The sequence below is a fragment of the Scatophagus argus genome, chromosome 15 (genome assembly GCF_020382885.2).
Source record: "Scatophagus argus isolate fScaArg1 chromosome 15, fScaArg1.pri, whole genome shotgun sequence".
Lineage (NCBI taxonomy): Eukaryota > Metazoa > Chordata > Actinopteri > Scatophagidae > Scatophagus > Scatophagus argus.
The window spans coordinates 14,574,361-14,599,316 of record NC_058507.1 but is presented as its reverse complement, the minus strand read 5'-3'; the positions used below and the strand labels follow the sequence as shown (position 1 = coordinate 14,599,316).

At 42.5% G+C, this 24,956-nt stretch overlaps 1 protein-coding gene across 9 annotated transcripts in view; it reads left to right on the top strand.

Moving 5' to 3' along the window:
• LOC124072513 (AT-rich interactive domain-containing protein 1B-like) overlaps window positions 1-21,303 on the top strand; it is a 190,566-nt gene extending 169,263 nt beyond the window's left edge. For 8 of the 9 annotated variants that reach the window (XM_046413992.1, XM_046413993.1, XM_046413989.1 and 5 more), the window contains 13 exons: window positions 2,422-2,558; window positions 4,072-4,175; window positions 6,527-6,724; window positions 7,386-7,601; window positions 8,599-8,821; window positions 13,190-13,331; window positions 13,984-14,153; window positions 15,058-15,190; window positions 15,349-15,468; window positions 15,582-15,657; window positions 16,681-17,419; window positions 17,772-17,902; window positions 18,168-21,303. In XM_046413992.1, the coding sequence (XP_046269948.1) occupies window positions 2,422-2,558; window positions 4,072-4,175; window positions 6,527-6,724; window positions 7,386-7,601; window positions 8,599-8,821; window positions 13,190-13,331; window positions 13,984-14,153; window positions 15,058-15,190; window positions 15,349-15,468; window positions 15,582-15,657; window positions 16,681-17,419; window positions 17,772-17,902; window positions 18,168-19,961 (4,183 nt within the window). In that variant the 3' untranslated portion in view covers window positions 19,962-21,303. The remainder of the gene's footprint in view (window positions 1-2,421; window positions 2,559-4,071; window positions 4,176-6,526; window positions 6,725-7,385; window positions 7,602-8,598; window positions 8,822-13,189; window positions 13,332-13,983; window positions 14,154-15,057; window positions 15,191-15,348; window positions 15,469-15,581; window positions 15,658-16,680; window positions 17,420-17,771; window positions 17,903-18,167) is intronic. The other variant, XM_046413987.1, reaches the window with a different exon arrangement.
• Window positions 21,304-24,956: the final 3,653 nt, after the last annotated feature.

The window sequence follows — 24,956 nt, the reverse complement described above, 5'->3', positions numbered from 1 at the left end:
ACAGTAGAACAGTAGTTATCACTTTGAAATGACTCAAGTGCCATGACAGCAACATACATTTCATAGCTCCCTCTTTCAGCTGTGTGAGATGATGTTTTTCTGTGCTATTGGTCTCCGGACAGGCCAAACAAAACTGAATTTTCGTACGTCTGTAATGTCAAAATTCTTAACAATAACTTTTCATAAAAACTCTTCAGCAGAAGGTAGAGTTTTCCCTTTGTCACTCCAAGACAACAAGCTGAGCGTGCACCACCCTGATGGTGTTAGGATACAGTAGATGTTTCTGTGTTTCTTACTGGTGGTGTGCGCGTGCGCGCGTTTGAGTGTGTGTTCCCTCAGCTCAATCTCATGGAACAGCGATTACCTCCAGCTCAGGGGCCCTGAGCAGAGAATACGCCCCCCATCGGTCCACCAGGGACCCATACACACAGTACTCTGGCTTCCTCCTGCCTTCATTGCCCTCCCTCTTTCTCTCTCTCTCCCTCCACCACCCATCTTCGTTTCTTCCTCTCCCTCCATTTCCATATCACCATCCCTCTCTTTCCCGCTTTCTCTCTTCCTTCACTCACTCCTTCTCTCTCTGCCGCAACAGGATGTTTTGTTTTTTTTTCCCGGCACAAAGGTGCCCGAGAGCAAGATGAATGCGCTGTGCTGTTTTTTTCCCCCCCGATAGCGGCACATGCATATATTAAGTGTGATTAAATGCTGTGCAATGCCTCCATCAAGTGCTTTCTAATGGGCTTTTTTATGACATGAATTAGTCATAATGGGAGAGCGCCACTGCCGAAAACCTCCAACCACTACTGTTGTTGTTGTTGTTGATTTGGATATTTCACTGTACACATGAGAGCTTCTGCTTATATTGCTTCAGGTGGGTGAGGGACATTTCTACAGTATGGATAAATGAGGTTCGTGGGTATTTGGCATCTCTGAACTTCTTTTTCTTTGCTGGCTTGTCTGTGCTCTCTTTTGTGGGAGTTTGCATACAGAATACTTTTTTTTTTTTTGCTTGAGAGGAAAGGTGCAATGATCAAAAGGTAAATTTATTTGTGTGTCTTGACTCACGCAAGGCTTTTTAGGGAACACGTAGGCAGCAGTGAAGGAGTCTATATTTCCCCCATTATAAGGAAATGGGGCCAGATAAGCGTGGATTTGGTGCAAGCTTGTTTCTTTGCCATGGAGCTCCCCTGTGCACCTCGGCCCCCATAGAGGGATTACATATGTATCATCAGCCGTGCTCTATGACTAATTACATCTGTGAGATGAGATTATGGGGAGGTTTACCAAGCCAATCCCTCCTCTTAGGCTATGTGTATCGGTTCCAACATGAGGTATTACACTGTGTGTCTCTGTGAGTGTGTGTGAAAGAGAGAAAGATGCCAGTTAGTAGGGCATTGACTGACATAAATCCAGTTAGCATTTTTCTTTTCGTCCACATAAAACTGTGTTTCATTTTGGCTCCAATACTCCTCCTTGTGGTCTGTCGCTTCCCAGCGTTGACTTCTCAGCTGTCTGCCCTTCCCTCCTCTCTTCTTCTCCCTTCTTCTTTTTCTAGTCTAATTTCATCCTGCAGTTTTAGTCCTTCTTTTAGGACGCTCTCTCTCTTCACCTCACATGTTTTTTTTTCTCTCCATCTGTTGCCTCCTTTCTCTCAATCTTCTTTTATATGGTTGTCCAGGAGATAATCTTGAGCCAACAGGTGATGGACCAAATTGTTCCAAACATGGTGTTCCCTTTCAGCCATCATGTCACTGGCTTTGGCCTGCCTGGCATGCAATGATAGATGCTTCCTTCAATCAAACACATACACACACACACACACACACACACACACGGATGGCTAACATTCAGCAGGTTGCAGATAAGCCTCTCTGATGTCACTTGCAACGCCATGTGATTAGCCGCCTGAGTGAGAAAGAGAAGGGGGAGAGGCTGGGGGAGGGAGATTGAGCAGGATTGATTTCTGCCGTCACCATGGCAACAAATAACATGATCCTCTCCAAAAGCACACCTTAATTAGTTAAATTATGGCTTGTGGGAGAGGGAGAGTGAGGAAGAGAGGGAGAAAATGGAGAGAGGGATCAGAGAAGAGAGGATAGAAGAGTTTCTTTTTTGATGCTGCATGCTCATCTTCAACCTTTTGCAAGAGCTGTTTGTTTGATCAGGGATATGTTGTGTACCCTGCTTTTTATTGTGACTTTCAGAATCTATGCTGCTTGGATTTTACAATGACAATAAAGGAATGTGGCAGCAATAGGCCACCAAATATCATGTGCTAACTATCTTGTATAATTTTGTGACTTCTGTTCTTCAGCAGTGTTCACAGTGACCCACTTTTCTCTCCACAGCCTAAACTGTGAATTTAAACTGGATTCAGCTCTACCAAATCTGTTCTTCATCTTTCTCCTCTTTCTGTTGTAGGCATGGGAGCTATCAAGGCCCTGGCATCAGTCAGGTGAGCACCATGGCTAGCACTGTCCCCTACAGCCAACCAACGGGAAACAACAGTTCAGAAGTTGGCAACACGCAAGGTCCAGCCTACAATATGCCACCTTCAGGTATACCAGCTGACTACCATCAGAGGTTATTGTAATGTTCCTTATTTTTGTAGGCTATGAATGCTTTGGAACAGTCATATAAGGACAGCAAGCGCTCACATTACCAGTATAAATGTCTTTTCAACCACCCAGAACCACCCAGAAAACACAGATCTGACAAGGGAAAGAATTATATAATAGAAAACTATAATTATCTAATTTTTTCTTCATAGCCAAGCCTATTCACACAAGCTGTCAGACTCCATACAAAGGTTTAAGAGAAAGCTATGACCCCATCTCCACTGGTTTATCTTGTAATACACAGAATACATGTTGATAAAACAGACAAGTGCCATGAGCCACTCAGATTCACCTGTGTGTTTATGTTGAATGTACTGCAGAAATGGGCAAAAAATGGGCAAATAAAAAGAGTGAGAGATAGAGACACTGGTTACTTTCTCAGGGCTCTTACCTTTCTGTAGAGCTGGTCCTCCAGTGAGCAAAGATTAATGTGGTGCATCCCTTCTTTCAACCCCTCACTCTGCTGCATTGTTGCTAAACACACCTTGGAGAGCACTGTGGCTCCCGAAATGAAAGGCGCCTTTTATTCAAAACCAACTATCAAAATGCGTGACATTTGGAAAACTTCAAACGAATTAGAACGCCAAGGTTCCTCAAAACTCATCTGGTTTGCCCCTGGGCACTGTAAAAAGCCATTAGTTTTCCCACTGTGCCGCAGCACACAAGGGAAAAATAAAGAGTGGAGCCTTGTATCCAAGGACCCCTTCTCTCTGTTAATAAGAAATATGCAGCTGCCACTATGAAAAGTAGTCTGTAAGGATCTCAGCTCTTCTTCAATTAGAAACGTCATGAAAGTGCACAAATGCCTTTGAAAACAGAAACAAGTCTTTCTGTCAGTCGCTTTGAATGTGTGAGTACATGGACGATTTCTTCTAAGCTGAGGATGTGCAGCCAACAAGGTTGAAAGAGCACACTGGCTCATTTTTAGTGGAGTCTTATCTCATTGTCTTTCTATGTATTCCTTTAGCAGATGTCTTTCATATTCTTTGACTATCTTCCCCTTGAGATGAATTGCCAAACAGGCTTTAGACGGGCCTTGAGAACACAGAAAGAAGGGATATAATAGTCAAACTGCAGAAAGACCTTAAACCATTTTACACTGACTTTTTCTGTGACAATGTGCAAACCATCGTCCAGCTGCGTTTCAGCGCATTCAGAGACGATACTGTTCATTTTAGGGAGTGAGTGTTGAATTGTCCGTGATACTAAAACAAGAGCGCCTCTTCGTACTACTGTGGTGAGAGCACATCTGTTTGGACCCACAAAATCACAAACTTGTGTTGAGTTCAGCATCAGTTCAGTTGAGTCCTTTTTTTTTTTATGGTCAAAGAACAAAGTTTACCTGCCTGCAGATATTTCTCACTATATGTTTTTGTTACTACTATCTAACTTTTTGGTTAGATAATATTGGCTCAAATATTTCTTAGTAAATGTTTCCCTATTCTTGGTGAAGGAGCCATGGGATTGTCAGGAGACGGGATGATGAGCGCAGATGGGAAAATGAAAACAGACGTAAAAGATGACAGCGGCCAAACCAACGAGCCTAACAAACCAAAGGTACCCCCACCACCACCACCCCGACCTTTTTTCCCCTTCACTTCTTTGCAATTCCCTCTCGCCCTCTATTTTTTGTTTTGTTTTGTTTTTTGATCTCGCTCCCCTAATGAACCAAACCATATCTGAGCAGCATATGCTGCCTCAGCACAGTGGGCTGTTTCTCTGTTGTTTTCTCGCCATATTTAATGATTTGTTTAACATTTACCATTCCTAATGTTTTCCTCGCTTTGTTTTTGCCCCCAGCACTCTCTTCTCTTGCTGATGTTTTGGCAGCCCGAGCTGCGAAAAAGAGAGACACAGAAAGAAAGAGAGGGCCCGGCATCTGCAGTACACACATGCTTATATGCACAATCAACACAGAAATACAGTACACACTCACACACACACAGACACAGACACAAGGATATTTATTTCCTTTATTTAACATAAAGACAAGAAACCACACAGTGGCCTTTTGAGTCAGTCACACACACATACACACCATCGTAAACACTACTTCATCAGTTCCCCCTCTCAATGCACACACACACACACACACACACACACACACGTATACACACATACGGGTCCCAATACACAATGCTGACTTCTCGTTTTGCCCAACAATTGCAGCTCGACTCGGCTCAGCTCAGCAACAACAGAACACTGCTCTTTGCTCTTTTCTACCCCCTCCCCTTGTTTTTGCTTAACAACCCCTCTCCCACACACACACACACACACACACACACACACACACACAAATCCGCACACACACTCACATGCCTCCATCACATCCACAACATGTCTTTTCCCTCCAAATCCCTGTCTTTTCTTTTGCTGATTACAGTAGTAGGGCCTTTTGAATTATTTAAGGCAGTCAGAGCAGCCAGAAAGACCCCCAGTGCTCCCAGAAGAGATGATCTGTCTGCTGAGAGAGAGAAAGAGAGAGAGAGAGCGAGAAGAGAGAAAGACAGGGAAAGAGAGAGGGAGAAAGATAAGGTTTTGCTGACATGAGCATTCTGTACACAGACCAGAAGCACTTGTCAAGCTGTTGTTCCCTCTTTCACAGTCTCTTTCACTCTCTCTCTCTCTCTCACACACACACACAGTCGTGTTTCCATCACTTCTGGGGACATTACTTAGACTCACATTCTTTTCTTGTAGGCTTAACCACCACTTAACCATAACAATAAACATTACCTGCCTTATCCTAATCCTAACACTAACCTCAGCCTAACCTTAAAGCAAGTTTTCACCCTGATATTTAATGATTTGCTTTGTGAGGACTTGCGTTTTGTCCACATGAGTAAAGCAGATCCACACACATGCAGCCCCACTAGACATGCACACACACATTCACACTGCGCAAATATGGAGTGATTTACACAAATTGGACCGTTGGACTGTACTTCAGCCATAAGGTATCTAAGTATAGTACATTTGCTCATGTTCTCTACTACGATACTTGTTCTTGACTTGAGAAATTCCATTTTATGTTACTTTAAAATAATCTACTACATTTCATATAGAATATATTAGTTTTTTAGTTTATTATTAACATATAATTAATTATGTGCTATTATTAAGCTACCCTGTGTGATAAAAAGTAATTCAAATTATCTCCACCTTTACCAACTACAACAACTGCATTAATTCATCAATAATTAGAATCAAATAATATAATGTTTATTTTACTGAAGTGGGACAATTTTGCTTTTGTCACTACAAGTACACTTTAATGATTATACCTTACTATAGTATACTATTCTTCTTACTTATACCAATACTAGTGGTAGTACCCACTACATTTTAACATGTACATTTTAACAATACAGTAAGTGTTTGTGTTTAGCCTGTGGCCTATCATTAACATTTGGCCCTCCATTGAAAATATTTGAATATATATAAGTATTTAACTTGCCAACAGAACATTACATTTCATAAAGTTGTCCTATATTTCATACGACAAATGTCTCCTAAAAAAGTAATTTGTGGCAATAGATTTTAAATAAATGTAAAACATAAGTAAAACATACAGTATTTCCCTCTAAAATGTAGTGAAATACAAGCATAATTTAAAATGAAAGTACTTAAGTATGGTGGAAGTAACTGAAACTTGCAATTAAGCACATGGATTTTCTTTCCACCTCTGGATCAAAATGTGTGTATTATAACACAAACACACTCACATAGACTCGTTTTGGGTTGTCTGCTGTTACAAAAACCTGAGGTCAGGCCTGGTGTGATGTGAACAGTATTACCATGCTGATATTGAGGAGGTGGGTGAAAGAACTCAACAGATGGATGCTTTTATCCAAAGAAATTTTAAGTCCCATGTCCTCTTCCCCCCTCTCTCTCTCTGTCTTCACCAGCTACAGGATGGTTACAGCAACAACAACAACAGCAGCACTGGCTCCCAGCAGTGTGTGTCCCAGCCAGCCACGCCAGGCGGCGCCCTGCCAGTGCCCTCCCCTCTCTCACCCAGCCCAGCCAGCCTTTCCTCCTACCACGGAGACGACAGCGACAGCATCAGCAGCCCCCCCTGGCCCCTCAAGACCCCCTCCAGTCCTGTAAGAACTAGAAACTCAAACTCCTTTAATTAACATATAGAGACCAAACCAAGCAACTTAACCACCAAATGCAAAGCATTCGTTTGATTGATTTATGTATGACTGAAGGATTATTCTGTAATTTCTTGATCAAAAGTAATCCGGAGCCGGACATGACTTTGTGGGATTAAACTTTGCCCACCAGTTTGAAGTAGAGGGATATGAATGTGCTGTGAATGAACTTTGAAGTAAACACAGGCTGCACACCGAACAAAATGCTCTAAAGGACTGTTTATTTTTGCTTGGTCATTCAACCAAGGGCCTACTTCAGAATGTGTAAATATGGGATGAAACTGTAATGGTCCCCATGGGGAGAGAAGGCTGTTGTGGCAGAAAACAGCAATAGGATACAGCAAAGAAAAACAAAAGTGCACAATTGAATATATAGTGTGGACTGTGTGTGAATTAGCATTTATTAATACAATAAATGTCAAGTATAGGATATGCATGAAAAGTGTAAAAATAAAAACAGTTTTATTATTGTGCTTAAGACATGCAGTACAGAACACCATTAATAGATATCATTTAAATAAATGGATATTTAAAGGGTCACATTCTTAATATACATTTAGAATGTACCATGAGCCAAATCTTCTCTTTCTGTCTCTAAATCACTTGCCAGAAAGCAAATCCCAACTCGTCCTCCCTCAGTGGGGAGCGAATCACACGGCTGTTTGAGCTGGGGGTGGAGCCAGAGAGGCGGGGCTGGGTGGAGCGATACCTGAACTTCATGGAGGAGAGGGGCACACCTGTTGCCCAGCTTCCTGCTGTGGGGAAGAAGCCGCTGGACCTCTGGAAGCTCTACGTAGCTGTTCGGGAAATAGGAGGCCTCGCCATGGTAAAACACAGGAAACACATTTGTTTTGATATGTTGGGATAATGTTAAGGTTTAAAGTTCAAAAAAAGTATTCTGAGCTGATTATCCGCATACAGTAAACTCATACCATTCTGCCCATGTACATCACCTAATTAATATTCTCCAAATGCACTGACGCAGTGTGACATATGGTGTGCTTGTAAATGTTAAGAGATGTACTCAAGAGAATGAGATACATGAAATAATTTTGGAGAGCTCATATTTCTTAAATCCATGTGTGTCAAATCACAGGTGATAGAAATGTATAACATAAAGCTTTACATACAAATGGAGAAACCAGGAAATGTCTTGCAGTAAGTGGCCCAAAGTATGTGGATATTTTACATATCCTATTGCAAAGCCATTTGTGCTATAACATCCTTCACTCTTGTAAGAAGGTTTTTCACAAAACTGTGGAAGGCTGTCATTCACCCAGAGTAGCATCAGTGAGGTTGGTCACCGATGTTGGCCAATAAGGCCCAGCTCACAGTCGGTGTTTGATGTGAGGGCTCTGTGCACACCAGTCAAGTTCTTTCACACTGCGAAGGCATTGTCATGTTAAAACCTGAAATGAACTTCACCAAACTGTTGGAAATGCACTATTGTCTATGACTGAATGTTGTAGTATTTGGATTTCCCACAAATGAAACTGAGGAATGGAGCTCCAGATTAAAAGTGTGGTCGGCAGTGTCCACATACTTATAATGCAGTTCTTTTTTGCCTTTAGATTAAGAACAGCAGCGTGAAAATGATGTGCAATACACAAAAGTGACCTACAACTGTGTGGTTACAGTGAGAACAAAAACATAAAATGCACAACCATGGAAGTGATTATTTTCATTAAATTCAGCAGGCTGTGGTCTACCACACTACAGGCAAAATGACAAGTGTGTGGCTGATGCTGCTGGGATGCACTTACTCAGTGATCCTCGTTTAACTTTTTAATGTGATGCCATCCACCCAACCCTCCACCACTCAGGTAAACAAGAACAAGAAGTGGCGCGAGCTTTCCACCAATTTGAACGTCGGTACATCCAGCAGCTCCGCCAGCTCTCTCAAGAAGCAGTACATCCAGTATCTGTTCGCCTATGAGTGTAAGATGGAGAGGGGAGAAGAGCCACCAGCAGACAGCAGCAGCAGCAGCAGCAGCATAGCTGGAGGGGACGGCAGGAAGCAGGTCAAGATCCAGCCACCCTCACCTGGTAAGGCCTGGTAACAGACAACATCCACCTCTGTAGGTGCTTCAGGCAGAGATATTAGTATTGCAGACCCATAGAAAATATTAATCAGCAGAATTTGTAAATTGTTGATTGATAGACAAAGCATGAAGATAATTTAGCGAAGAAATAAAAGTTAATGTTATTAGTTGACCACAGCACAAAATCTGTAAGATTATCAATTGTGAAATGATTCATCACAAACCAAAAAAGACTTCAATATGGCTGCTAGAAAGTGCATTAAAACAGCAACAAAACACTTCCATTTACAGATTTTTTTCTATATATTTTAATGCAAAAAGGGAAGACGTGTCAGCAGAGTGACGTTCCTGATGTCCATATTACACACATAATTGAAGTGTTCAGATTAGATCATGCATTAAAAGGTGCAAATCTAACAATGAAATATGTCAGTTTTAAAAAAGCACTGTTCTCCAATGAGTTAATTAAACTCTTTCACTCTTAAGGTTTGGTGCTGACAGCTTAAGCTTCAGTTCCCAAATTCCAAATTCAAACATATGATGGGAGTTTTTCACCCGAGTACGACTGAAGTGAATGACATTGCACTTGCACTGCTCACAGCAAACAACAAACCTCAACAAAAGCAACATGGCAAATAATGCTAAAGGCAAGAGAAAGAAATGTTTTAATGTTTCTTGTTTTGTTTTGTTTTGTTTTATATTCCTAAATTGCCCCTTTAACAAAAGAGTTCCTGGGGTGCATCTCCATTATTAAAATAGCTTACAAGTAAGCAACATGAATACATGAACACACCTTAAAGCCCCACAAGAGATGAGTGAACATTAACACCGTCTTAATGAGGTGATGCTTAGCGTAATGAAGGTGAAAGAAGGTGAGCTGTGTTGCGATCACCATTCGTACCTCAAACCCAAGTCTCACCTTTCTTTGGTTACAGTGCTTTAGAGGTTAAGTAATATTGTTCTGGTGCAGCACCATAACACAAAGGGAGCTTTTTGTTTGTGTATGTTAGCCGTTCACACACGCGTGAGTCTCTGTGCACAATTATGACGTGAGGATCAGAAGAGGAGAGAGAAAAGAGTCGGAGCGATATAGAGCTGTAAGGTCACGTCTCTAATTTGCAGCGGAGATGAGAAAAGTGACCCTGGCTTTTAAATAGAACATCAGAGCACTTCACCTGCCTGAGACACTGCAGATTGCTTTTCCTGGTGGGTGGAAAAGAGCACCTGGCTTCATTTGAATATACACACATACGTACAGCGCACGTGAGCCACACGCACGCATATGAACACATATGGATGAATTCATGTTCTGTTGTGCTCATGACACTTTATAGTTCATAATGCAGCCTCCGCTTATCTATTGAAGGAGATCTAACGACATCAATTTCACAGAATCTCATTTTGCCCACATCAGTGGTACACATAATCATAATAATCTATGGCTTCTGTTGTGAAATATGAAAAGGTCAGTACTTGTGATGTTTGGACCGCCTTTTAGATGTGCAGCGTTAAACTATAAAGTGCTTATACTGCAACACTTGACTGAAGTAATATCACCTGCATACTTCTTATATCACCTGCATATGTCAGAATGGGTGGTCCTCGTGAAAGTTGGAGGCCTACAGCTCACCAGTTTAATTGCTGAGACCTGGGAACATGGCGACACTGCTTAAAAGAAAAATAAAAACAAGTCGTCAGTCAATCAGACACATTTCAGTAAATCTCTAGGTTAGCTAAACGTCTTTGAAAAATAAAACCAAGGCACAAAGACAGTGAAGTTATTACCCAAACTGTCTGCTGTAAATCTCCATCACAGTTTAAAGACCGACTGCTGTTATTATTCTGTGCTGTTGGCACTGTGATTATTTCACCTCAAAGATGGTGTAGTTTGAAGGAGACTGTTTTTCCATCACATACAATTGGCAGGCCAGATATCCCAGGGATCCAGAGGATATATTCCTCTGAAGTAACCTTTAAATCGCAGGGAAAAATTCAGCCATAATTATTACTGACACTTCTGGTGTGCTCTCCTTTAGATTTATTCCCAAATAAAGTGGCAAAGATAATCTTGCTACTGCTGACTTGTTTGCAACCTGCATTTAAGCCTGACTCCTCTTTCCTTGCTCCATCTGACTTAAGCGTCGAGATGTTGCCTTGTTGCCACATATTGGCAGTTATTTTGATCACATCATGATCAACAGAAATGGAGGCCAAAGCTGTGAAAATAAGACACAGGTATTTATGAGACAGGATTTTTCTTCAGGCTGCATGTAAATTACTACAAAACTTTCAATAAATAAAAATCTGCCAATAGGCCGAGATATTATTACTTCCAGTCCGGGTACACTCGCTTGCTTTTTGCAATGTGTCATTATCCCAATGATTGCGTCATTTAAGTGATTACATTTGAGTGAAATTTATACATATGTCAATAAAGCAAGTAGTATTTTACGATACAATATTAAGGATACATATGTCTTTAACACTTTTATTACATACGCAGCCCAGTTGTTAAAGTAGGGCTGTTTAGGTTAAATTCTGTTCTAGAAAGTGTTGCATACCAGGGGTTCACAAGCTGGGAGGAAATCCCATCCATACCTCTGTCGTGATCTACTATATGTGCTTTCCTGCTCCAAAGTGCAGTCTGCCCTACTGACACCCTGCCAGCCTATATATAGACTGACAGCCCAATGATGTCACTGAGGAAGCTTGTCCAGCGGCCTGGTGGAGGTGGTGGGGTGCAGTGTGTGTGTGTGTGTAGTAGTGGTGGTGGGGGGGTTGCGGGCAGTGATTAATGAGGACTGGAATGTAGAACGTAAACAAACTCGACCTCGCCGTCACCTTTCATTCACAAAACTGGCTCGACTGACTGACTTCCCTCCCCCAACCACTACCACCCGTCTGGGTTATGTCACCCACTGACACACACACACTGGCTTTTATGCACACACACGTCAACCGTCAGCCATATGCCTCTTACACACACGCACACACTTTTTTTTTTCTTCCTCATCGCCTCCTCTGTCATTCTTGTCTCCCTCTAAATGTGGAGCAGAGGGCACTTGGGTTCACGCTGTCCTCCATCTTCATACCCACCTCTCTCTATTATGTAGCCGTCCACGCACCTACTCTTGACCTTGGCTAACCCCACCTTTGTATGTCCACTTGTGCCTGTGTGTGCGTGTTCATGTTTGTCTGAAGTGGGGAAATCCCAGAAAGTGAAAAATCCCTAATGCTCACTGCCCCTTCTTTGCCCTCTCTCCTACCTCTGTTCATCATCATGGGATAACCATATCTCCCTGTCTTTCTCTCTCTGTCTCTGTCTCCTGTGATGTAGAGGCAGGGGGTATCAATGAATAATTCACAATTAGCATGAATCTTTAAAGCTTAAGTCTTTCTCTTTTTTTTTTTTTTTTTTTCCTGTGGAAACGTGCGGTGCAGGGAAAGGCCACTGAGGCTGCTCCAGAGAAAGTCGTCTTACGTTAAATGCTCATTAGGATACTTTCATATTCTCTCTTTCTCTGTCTTTGTCATCTTGTAGCCGGAACGGTCCTCATTTTCCATTAAACCTGCTTTTGGGAATTTGTATCCCTTGGTCTTATCTGGTTGGGGGTTCTTTGTGTGGTGGGCTCTTTTAGCTCAGCACTCTTATGATTTTCTAGTCGTCTGAACTGAGAAATTCACAGAAATATGGTGTCATAACAAGAGAGCATGCTAACCCAATTCTAGCTCCAATTTGAGTCTCTGTGTGATGGGATGGGGGGGTTTGCAGAAGGAGGTCACAAGCACATGCGTTCTAAAGCTCCTCGCTCATATTCAGAGGATGTTTGGCTGCACATAATTTGACTTTACCCAATACACTAATGGTAGATATATACACTATACTTTCTTCAAATACATCTGTGCCCTCAAGCTTAGCACTCCACATGAACCCCTCATGAAGTCCAAGGCACACCAAAAAAAGCCAGTCAAACCATCTTCAAACAGTCTCCAAATAAAGAGCTGTGCTACGCCCCCCTCCCCCCAAAGGGCCAGTTCCCACAGAGAAATCTTTTCCCTCCCTCCTCCTCCTCCTGCCTCCTAAGCAGTCCCTCCATACTCGTCTTCTCTTCCCTCGTGTAGGTCGTTTGCTCAAGCTCACTTCTCATGTAGGGCATCACTGTTAGTGCTCTGGCCTTAAGTCCAAAGTTATCTCTCTAAGACAGCATCTTGCTGCAGTGAAAAGCCCACTCCGGCCGCTCTAACTCGAACCAGCTGCGAGATCGTATCTGCCGACGCGGGGGGTGCCCTGCGGCCTGAATGTGTTCCACTTTTTACCGTGAATTTCTTCAGCTATAATCATAATAATGATAAGGATACTGGTGTCTTCCAGCCAATTCCGGTGGCTCCCTCCAAGGCCCACAGACGCCCCAGTCCTCTGGCAGCAGCTCTACAGCCGAGGTAGCAGGGGATCTGAAGCCCCCGACACCTGCCACCACCCCTCTGGGACAGGTCACACCACTGCCCCCCAACAGGTACCGCACTGTCATGCTGCACTATTAACACCACTATCACAGTAGATAGCAGTTTTTAATTTATATAGGTGAGGCTGAAGACGAAATTCATGTTATGTTTTCTTGCTCTTCATATGTTGATTTATGGCTTTTATTTTTTTTGGAAAATTGTTCCTCATCTTTGCAGATTTCTTGGTGCATGAATATATATGAGATCTGTGGCAGATTTTATTTGCAGCCTGGAAGAGTAGGCAGAGCTTTTTTGTTGGCATGGCCCTTTGTATGTGCACGGTACAAATAAGATAACAAAATAACAACAGTGGTGAAAACTAACTCAATGCATTTAATCAAGTGCTGTATGTTTTAGTTGGTGGGGTGCTTATATAGTCCTTCATTTTAATATTTCTGTGGTATGTCTGCTCTGTACTTTTTACTCTGCTACAGTTATTTGACTGTTTACCTTTACAAACAGTATCATTATTTAAAATATTTTATAGTTGGCTATGTGGCCAAAAAAAAACAGTCAAAAATTAAACAATGTAAAACATTTTTCCCAAAATCAAAGCATGCATTTATATAGAAATCCATATCATATCCATACCGTATGTGCAATCCCTCCACCTTCTCCCCTCTCTCTCCTCCCTGTCCCTCCTTCCTTCCTTGCCTTGTCCAGGAGCAGTGTGAGTATACAGGACCCCTTCTCAGAGGTGAGCGACCCGGCCTTCCAAAAGCGTGCCACCTCCCTGCCCCCCTCAGCTCCTTACCAGCAAGGCCTCAGCATGCCTGACATGATGATGAGGATGCAGTACGACACCAAGGACCCCTTTGCAGGGATGAGGAAGAGTGAGTGAGGCACACACTGTGACTCCCATTCACCCAGACACCAAGACCCACTGCTTGCTGAAAAAGCTGTTTACTGCTCTGTTGCAGTGAACCCAGAACACCATCGATCATTCTGAATGTCATAATTGGTCAAACTTGTACATAACTTTTAATTAAAAAATAGATCTAAAACTTCATCTTAAAACTTTATATAAACTTAACAACTAGAACGACTCAGGTATCCCAAAGCCATCGTTCTTTCGTCTGTCTGATTGGTCTAATTGATTGTGTAGTCACCATGTTGTTTTAGATCAGGGCAGATGTGTGTCTGTGTGTGTTTTACTGTAGAACTATGAAAGAAGATGAAAAGTGTTTGTTATATCACACATCCCTTTATCGAAAACACACCAGCTCGTCAGATGTTTTTGTAGCTTAGCCTTTGTCTCATCCTAACTTTGTTCATGCTTTTCATCATTCTCGTTTTCAACTTTCCATCCTTCCCACCCTGCTGAGAAGCACCTGTTTTGACCAGCTCTTGTAGTTTAGTTTTCAGGGCAAGCAATAGTTTCAGAAAGGACAGCAGCTCTTCTGAAGGCTGAAGAGAATGGAGTCTGAATGAGTAATATGGTGGATGTTAGCTGCATAACAACAGTTGCAGCCTCAGAACAATACGTTTAATCAAGGAAAATGGTTGAATATTCATAGAGGAAGGCTGCCACCTGGTGGTGAGCAGAAAAAAGTAGTTCATGCAAGCCATCAAGTCTCTTTTGCATTTTTCCAGGACAAGCTCAGCTGTAGAAGACTAACAGATTTGTTTAGCTTGTTAATATCTGTTAAAATCTATGTTTTCTTTGCATTGTGTTCATGTTGTTTGGATTCAGCTAATCTCAGGTACATTTAGCTCATTTGCTTTTTTCCTTCACAGTGGCAGGAGCAGATCCCTACATGCCGAGCCAGATGCCCGGCGGAGGTATGCAGGACATGTATGGTCGGCCCCCGTCGGCCTTGAGCATGAGCCAACGGTCACAGTATCCATACGGGACAAGTTATGACAGGAGGTGGGTACACAAACCACCAGAAGAGGGTGGGGATTGTAGTATCTCATGAAGACCTACAGCGTTGTGTAGCATTTCTCTTTATTGTGTGTACTTAGCTCTAAGTTGTCAGTGTTTTATTGCTAAAAGCATGAACTCTCTCCTGTTGTTTGGTCCCCCAGACCAGACCATGTCATGGGAATGGAGGGGAACATGGGTCCTCCTGGCAGTCAGAACAACATGGGACCTTCTAACAGTGAGGGCAACATGTACTCTCCCAGTAGATACCCTTCACAGCAAAGGTCAGCACCAGTGTGTCTAATAGAGTACACCTGTGTAGAAAGTCAAAGCATTCGTAAAACTATCTAGCTTCATTCTGTGATAAGTTCCTCATCCCTCCTCTGTTGTGTTGCAGACACGATGGCTACAGTCAGCAGTATCCCGGTTTGCCATACGGGATGCATCCGTCTGGGATGTACCCGCAGCAACAGGTGAGCTGGCCCTTTTTTATGAAGTCAGTACTGTTTGTTGACATGGAAATACAGCAGTGTTCACTGTGACTTAATGTGTTGATGGAATAGAGATAAGACAGCCCAGCAAAACTTGAAAAAAACAAAACAACAAAATCATAACGTCTGAGTGGTTTTGAACAGAAAATGTCCTCTGAAATTGTCATAGTTTAAACCTACAGAGAATGTACTGTATGAACAAATATATTTCTTTTAATAAGACATTTTTGCCCGGTTTAGAAAAAGGAGGAAATGCTGTGTTCACTTACTGCTATCACTTTTTGGTCATTTCCATAAGTAAACTAGGATTTGCTTAGTTCAAGCAGTCACGTTGGGCTACAGTTGCAGGCCCCTGCTTCTATGTACATAAAAAAGCAACAAAAAATGCAAATATATTTAGGAATATAGAGAAACACAAATATTTGGACAAGGGATTCGGAACTTGTCCTCACAGGGCATTTATTTTTGAGCAATTTGGGCTTGGTAGAGTCCTTTAATTTGCTGTTCTGTTCTCTGCTTCAAAGTAGATGTCTGGCAACTTGATCTGTTTACATCCAGTGATCTAACAAAACTTCTGCAGTTCCACCAATCTTCTACTGTTAGCCAGATTTTACATCAAAACTCCCAAACAAAAGTACGAGAGAATTTTATCATGTAATAAATATTACTATTATATTATCAGTAATAAAATTGCCACTCAGGTTGCTTCATATTGTTTTCAGCAACAATTTGACTGCTTTTCTGTCAGTTTCTCAGTTTACTTCTATCTTTTTGTTGTAATATTCACCACCTGCCTTTTATTCCTACTCTGTAGTGCTTTGGACTTCACCTTTGCATAAAAGATTCTACACTAACAACATCATGACTATTATTATTATTATTATTATTATCATTGTTGTTGTTATTGTTATCATAACATTCCTGAAGCAGTGGAATAATGAGAGTAATTTTGCCATTTTTTATTAACTATACATAATAATCACTGACTATTGACTATTGCTTCAGCATGGCTACAAACGGAGTATGGATGGCATGTATGGCCCCCCCCCCAAGAGACACGAAAGCGACATGTACGCCATGCAGTATGCCAACCAGCAGCAGGACATGTACAATCACTACAGTGGTGGGTACTCAGGCCCTGAACACCGACCCATCCAAGGACAGTTCCCCTTCCCCTACCCCCGCGATCGCATGGCCCCCTCAGGTCAGAGCCAGCACAGTATGATGGGTGGGGGGCCCACTCCTAACCATGCTGCCGATGGCCCCAACATGTGGCCATCCAGGACAGACCTTGGGTATCCCTACCCCAATAGACAGGGGCCACCGTCACAAATGCCACCATATGGCTCAATCAGTAGAGATGACATAGACGGGCGGCCCGGGCAGGAGCAGTGGCACCGCCAGTCTCCCTACATGTCATCATCAGGTGGCATGTCTACCCTGTCTTCACGCCAGCCATCTTCTTATTCCAACTCACCATCCATGGCTAACCACCTGCCCAGAGCACCCAGTCCAGGGGCCTTCCAGCGTTCCATGGATTCGAGGATGTCACCCAGCAAAGCACCGTTCATGTCACCCATGAAGATGCCCAAGCCTGGGATGCCCATGTTGGGCTCACAGGGCAGTGGACCCCTTTGCCAGTTTCCTCCAAACCTGAGACGAGACCTCAACTACCCACCAGGATCAGTGGAAGCTACCATGTCGATTCTCAAACCCCGACGGAAGCTCAACTCCAAAGACACTGGTGAGATGAAGTTCCATCATTTCATTAAATTATAGTTTTGGATTGGGTTGGGTTGGATTGGGTTGGTAAGGCTATTTGGAAGATGCCTCACTGATTGGTTGATTCTAGTTGTGCATTTAGCTTAAATAACAGTAGCTTCACAGTATTTTTATGCTCGATAACACACAATATCTCTGACTCAGATGTACAGCTAGATGGAATATTCAAGTAGAACTGGCACAACATGGGGTAAATTTTATCATAGTAATTATACCGATTTACTCTGTTCAGTGCCCCTTTTATGATTTAGACAGTGTCTGATAACCATTTTTTTTCCTTCCTGGTTACAAAAATTTCACTGTTTTAATCCCAGGAACGCCTGAGGCCTGGCGTGTGATGATGTCTCTGAAGTCTGGCCTTCTGGCAGAGAGCGCATGGGCTCTAGACACCATCAACATCCTGCTGTACGATGACAGCACTGTGGCCTCCTTTAACCTCTCCCAGGTAAATCATGACTGCTGACTTACAGAACAGTTTCATTCAGTCTGCTGTGACAGTATGACATACAGTGCATCTCTTTAAAAATGATCTCCCAGTTAAGCCATTCTGATTTCTTAATGTAAATTAAATTAATTACTCCAAAGGATTCAAGATGTTGTGACTATTTGGAAAAAAGTGATTGGATTGAAAAAATCTGTGACTACTTGGGAACATACCTGATTTCCTTCTGCTAATATTATTAAAATTTATTTTCCCTTGGTCTGACCAGTTGCCTGGATTCCTTGAGCTGATTGTGGAGTACTTTCGTCGTTTCTTGATCGAGATCTTTGGCATCCTGAAAGAGTTTGAGGTGGGGACTGTGGCTGAGAAAAGCTTTTTGGACTCTGCTTCTGATCAGAAAGAAGAAGCCGTCCCTGACCAAGAAACAGACTCTGCTGTCCAACCTGAACCTGAGTCGACTCCGGGAGCAGAAACACAAGTGGAGCAAGCAGGAGGCATCGTGGAGGAAGCTCTACCAGTCACTGCAGAGACAGCACAGGTGAACGGTGAGAAGGAGAAACCTGAAGCAGCCATAAAGATGGAGGAGAAAGAAGAGGAAGAGAAAAATGAAAAAGGAGAAGAGAGTAAAAAGGAGTGTGTTGACCAGCCTGTGACAGAGCTTGAACCTAAACCTAAACAAGCCAGTAAATATGATAAGCTCCCCATCAAGATTGTCCACAAAGAGGACCTGATTGAAGACGTGACAGAGCGCTTAGGTTATATCACTGAGTTCACCACTGGGTTGCTACACTGGCAGGCAGGTGGAGGTGATTCCACAGCACACATTCAGACACAGTTTGAACCCCGGCGTGAACCACCTGCCAGGGCAGATGAAAAGACAAAACAAAACAAAGAGGAAATAAAGGTGGACCATGGGAAGAATCATCCACTGAAACGTATCACTGCTACTATTGATGATGTCCTGTGTGCTCGGGTTGACGCCCTTTCTTATGCACACCCTGCACGCTCCTTGCCATCCTACCCCTTCAGGGTGCATTCAGATGGGGAGCAGGACCACATCACCCTGCTGGAGGATGAGCCTCGCTGCCTGGACGAGGCTCCGCTCTCCACAACCTCTGCCTGGCAGGACTCGCTTGCCAAGAGATGTCTCTGCGTCTCCAACATTGTCCGGAGCCTCTCCTTCATCCCGGGGAATGACTTGGACATGTCACGCCACCCTGCTCTGGTTCTTCTTTTAGGCAGGCTGCTCCTGCTGCACCACCAGCACCCGGAGAGGAACAGGTCACCCCCCAGCTACCAGAGAGATGACCTACAGGAGCGGGGCCTGTCCAGTAGCAAAGAGGAGTGGTGGTGGGAGTGTCTGAGTCTGCTCAGGGAGAATGCCATGGTTACACTTGCCAACATCTCTGGTCAGTTGGATCTCTCCACCTACCCAGACACGATCTGCCTCCCGATCTTGGATGGCCTTCTCCACTGGATGGTGTGTCCTTCAGCTGAAGCCCAGGACCCGTTCCCATCAGCTGCACCCCACTCCCAGCTCACTCCCCAGAGACTGGTGCTGGAATGCCTCTGCAAACTGAGCATCCTGGGTGGTAACGTTGACCTCCTGCTAGCTACGCCGCCCTTCAGCCGACAGGAGAAACTCTTCACCGTCTTGGTCCGCTACGTGGGTCAGAGGAAGGCCCAGGTGTACCGGGAAATGGCAGTAGCTGTTCTCTCCCACCTGGCACAAGGAGACCCCACAGCTGCACGTGCCATAGCCATGCAGAAGGGCAGCGTGGGTAATTTGGTGGGATTCTTGGAGGATGGTGTTAGCATGGCACAGTACCAGCAGAATCCTCACAGCTTGCTGCACATGGGGCACCCCCCTATGGATCCACCTAGCATAAACATGATGTGCAGAGCAGCTAAAGCCCTCTTGGCTATGTCTCAAGTGGAAGAGAACAAGATAGAGTTTGTGCTGTATGAAAGCAGATTATTAGACATCTCCATTTCCTCTGTACTCAACACGGGAGTGGTGGCTATTATTTGCCAAGTTCTCTTTCACTTAGGGAAATCATGACAAGAGGAGAGGCAGGACTCACATGACAGACACTAAGGCGGACAAGATATTCCTGTGGTTTTCTATTTTATTTATCAAAATGACAGAAAATGTTTGTTTTTTTAAAGAAGTATCCACATAAAAAAAAATATCTCTATATATGTATAGCTTCTGAGCACTCTGAAAACAGTGGGTTTGGGATTTGAAAGCTCATTTTAATACAAATATTTAATACCTGCTGGTGTTGGATGGCTACGTTTGATATTTTGTTTGGCATCTGTTTTAGTTTGTTTACTTTTTCAGCCAAAGCTGCCACCAGATTTTGGTGCTGAATTATGTGGTTCCTTTTGAGTCGATGAGTCGTCGGGATGTTTTTCAGTTTTATAAATGCTAATATACTCATCAACATTTTGTTAATGGAGAATATTTATTTAAAATGTGACACTGTACAGTAGTTTGAACTTTTTTGCCAATGCTCGTGGGGGGAAACAAACACTGACTTTTTAAATTGAAATGTATATGTCTCCATCGCTGGAAGATAAATTGTGCAATAGGACTAGAGCAAATTGTCCCTTTTTGAGAACAAGATGTAAATCTCCTGCAGTGTGTGCTTTAGGCCATGAGGAGGCAGCATTGCACCAGCCAATCAACATGAGAGAAGAACGTCTGTCAAAAGAAGTGTCTAATTTATCAATCATAGCCTCAACGACTTTCACAGATGAACTTTGTGCTTCCTAAGCACTTGTGTTACGTCTGTATTTTTTCATCACTGTGTATACAGACTGTTGTACAATGGACGCACATGATTCTTTCAGTCTCAATCAAGCTTAGCAAGAGATGGGACTTTGTGACTATTATAACAAATGCTTTTATTGTTGGTAAAATTTGTTATTGTTATTATACATATTTTGTTAAAGGGGTCAAATATTTGAACATGGCAGATGTAACTGATGTTTCGATGTAAAAATTCCTGTATGCATTGTATTATAGCTGAGAAAACAATCGCTTTGGTAATCAAATGTGGAAGTGCCAGGGTGAGAGGATATCTGGGTGAGGTTACATAAGAAAACTGAACACATTTCTGTTTGTTACTGTCCTCCATTCATGTCAATGGGCGTATTTTTGAATCTAGATAATGCTCTAAAAGAAACATGTGAAAAGAACTTTCAAAATGTCCTGAGAGCTCATTGTAAAATTTGCCTTTTTCGTATATGATTCCATGTCTCTCTTTTATTCAGTATACACATTTATACTCTGTGCTGCACATGTCACAAATAAATGTACGATGAACATCGTTAAGCACCAGAGACGTTGCATTATGTCCAGACAATCTTAGGCCAATAAAACAAACATCAGCTGCTTACATGGACTGCCGTTCATTGATTTCATTCAAAATAACATGATCACAGTCACAGCTGACTCCTCCAGCCTTACAATAAAATCATAGAATGACTGATCTGCTCCAGCAAATGCATGATAAGAGGATCTGACTCTTTTCACAGTCATCATGATTGCTTCAGTTTAAATATTTCAGCATAAAGATAAAGATGGTGGCCAGTCATTTATCACCTCGCAGGTTTCCTGATATTTGTTCAAAATGTTTCCCAACCATGAATCTCTAAAGACCACTGGGGCATTAACAGGTCAGCTGTATGTATCATAATTCATCATTTTATTTTTAAGATAGTAACTCTTCTGATGGTAATAACAACAATGTTGCTGCCAAAAAATTTTTTTGAATATTGATTCGTAATATGTTGCTGTTCCAGTTCATGAACCACTGGAGCACAAGGATAGTCAATTTGAAGATGAAATCTAAGCTCTTTTATACCAAAGACAATTTGCCCTGTCAGTCAAGATACTGACAAAAGAGGAATTTTTTGCATTAAGCAATTCTATGACCATGCAATCTAAATGCTGTCCCACCCCTCAGTTTGATGAATTTGTGTTGGGGTTTAGGTCAAAATAAGTTTCCAGTTTCATCATATCCAACACCAATTTAATCTTCCAGGCTCTCGGTCACTTTGTTGTTATGAGAGTCTGTTGAGTGTATGATGAAACTCTCTGACATCACTGCTGATATTAACATTTTCACCTTTTTCCTTTTTTAGATTTGCTCAGTAATAATATACTCTAACATAAGGGTATTAAATGCATCTCTCATTCTTGGGAGAGCAGCATAAAGTGTTTTGTACATCAGATTTTTGTTTATGTGTTCGTGTTGTGGCCTCGGTCCAATGAACTACCATGACTACTTGTTGTGTTCGTGTACTATAATGAGTATTTCCTGCACTCATGGGACCAAAAGTTCAACATCTCCTCTAAGAGCACTGGTTGTCACAATGTCCTCATTAAGAAAGAGGTCAATGACCTTTCTAGCACTATTCTCAGCATGTATAGTGATAAGTTCCTCCTCACCGTTATCAAGTTACTTGACTCTTTTTCTACTTGGTAATCACATCACCTCAGCCCAAAAAAAGAAAAAAAAAAGAAAACCAGAATTTTAGAGGGGTCTGTTGTGAAGTGATGGGTGTTTGTTACCAGGCCCCACTGGCACAAGTTTCTGCCCCATGGGAAGACCTTCCTGCTTGACTCATCTGCCTTATCTGCACTATTGAAATTTCCCAATAAAGTAACAACCATACGCAATGTGGTGCTTTCTCACAGCAGACATTTTGCCTTTTCATAGCAGGAAAGCACAAGTGCTTTATTTCTCCCTTCCTCTTTGGTTATCGTATGTCGTGCAAAATGAACACATTTTATCACATGCTTTCTCTGCATACTTACTGTGTTGTAAGTGGGGTCTGCTGAATGTGTAAGATTGCTTTTGTTTGTCTCAGGTGAGCTCATGTTAGTTCCCTTCTGCAGAGTTTTCAGCGTGTTGAGTAAATTTTAGCATTGCGAAAGAGAAGAACCTGCTTCTTTTTTGTTACTTTTGATTTAGCAATTGAATCCCGTGACTCGACGTTATTTATCCTCTAACAACTGCAGCTTTATTCACAATTTTAGATATTTTGACAGTGCTGCTGATCTTTTGAGTTTTCCCTATATCAAATCAAAGATAATGCAGGCTCACAAGTCTCTCTTTCAGTGAGAGCGTGTAGGTTGTTGTGAGTGTGAACACAGACCCATCATTCGGGTATGTACATATCCAAGAATTGATGCTGCATAAAAACACAACTGCCAACAACTCAGTGTATTACCTTCTGTTGTAACACATCAGAGGCACCACTTACTTTTCATTATTCCCTTACTTTGTTTATTTTGTCTGTTTGAGCAGAGTCTTTGTTTTGTTGGATTTTTTTTTCCCCCAGAACTGATACTTCCTCTTCAGATGGAATTTGACATATTTTGCTCTCCTTTCCTTTGCCAGGGGAAATGCGGGCATAATATCAAGTCCTATTTTAAGCCGCCTTTAATAACTGCATTCCTGAGATTGACAACACTGGCAATAAACAGGTTAGATTTCAAAGAATGATTGTTATCTGCTTTGCTTGGCTACACAGAAGCAAAATCCCTCATCTTCATCTCATTAAAATCTCCCTGACACCTTAAAACTAATTACAGCATGCCTGAGAGGCAGTTAACAGCATAATTGATTTCTAACTAAAGGATGGTTTTGTGTAGAAATAAATGATCCACAAGCTTTTGGGTATATCTTGGCATCTTAACTGTGGTAACCATAGCTGTGTTGTAGTTACATGTGGGCACCTGCACATTATAAACACAGACCTCTGAGTGTTTTCCATTTCAACCTCTCATTTAGAGTTCGGATAGAAAGTGGTTTGCTGGACTTTTTCTTGTGATGGAGGATGTGTTTCACGTGGGCAGCCAACCGCAGGAGAAAACCTCCTACACGCCTGTGCCTCTGAGAAGCTGAGTCATCGGGCTCTGACAGGATGGATGTGGTGGCTGAGAGGAAGCCAGGCCCATCATTGGCTACCTCCGGCCAGGGCAACCTGCTCTGCTGCCTCACACTACAGGCGTAGGTAGATGAATGAGTGTTGGGTGATAACAAAAGGCTCTGCTCCAACCTTTTCAGGGATGTCTTCAATATATGTGTGGTAGCCATGGTTTGAACTGTGTGTTTATCAAGTCAGGCCACGTCCAACAGTATTAGCAACAGAGCCTACATTGGACTCTTGATGAGGCTTTGATGTCATTATGTTCTTTTATTCTATCCAGCTTTCTAAACGAAACAATACTGCCTGGATGAGGCCTTGGCAGGATGTGATGCGGGCCTGTGTTGTTCTTGGATACAGACTCAAAGGCTCTGTCATGTCCACCCATTTCTCAACACAAATGCAGCCATATGTCATCACATTGCTTAACAAGCCTCACACTTAAGAAATTAGTCCAGGGGGGCTTACAGATCATTAGCAACCACTGAAAACATCCACAGCCTTCCATCAGATTAAGTGCCATTCGATAACCTCATATGCCCAGCAGTGGCAGCCTATTGTGCTCTCAGTCAGTCTGGTGATGCCTGACACAAGCTTTACCTTTAAGTGATGTACTACTTCCTCAAAATTATATCACCAGTCCACTTTGTGTGAAGTAATGTGTGGTGTTAAGTAATGTTTGTGTGTCAGATGGGTGATGGTGTTTCATTATCTATCTGATAAGCAAGCTCAGTGATTGCTTAATCCCACTTTCATGCAACAAATGCACAGGCAGAGTAGAAGGTGCAGTGAGAATAAATGTTCTCCTCTCTGCACGATGTTTGATTCTGAACAATTAAGTCTTCTCACACTATGTGAAATGCAGCCAGACTTCTTTTCAGAGGCTAATTGTAGTTACAGCTGTGGGAGTGAATGCGCTCAGCCATTTGAGTGACTGCAGAGCTGGGGATGAGGAGGTGTGTGTGTGTGTGTGTGTGTGTGCGTATGTGTGCTTGTGCATGTGTAGGTGTAAGGAGGACAGATGATAGAGGAACTGTAGGCCGATGATGCAATCATCTGTACTAATGAACAGGCTGAACAGGAAATTACATCATCAGACAACTGGAAGAGACCT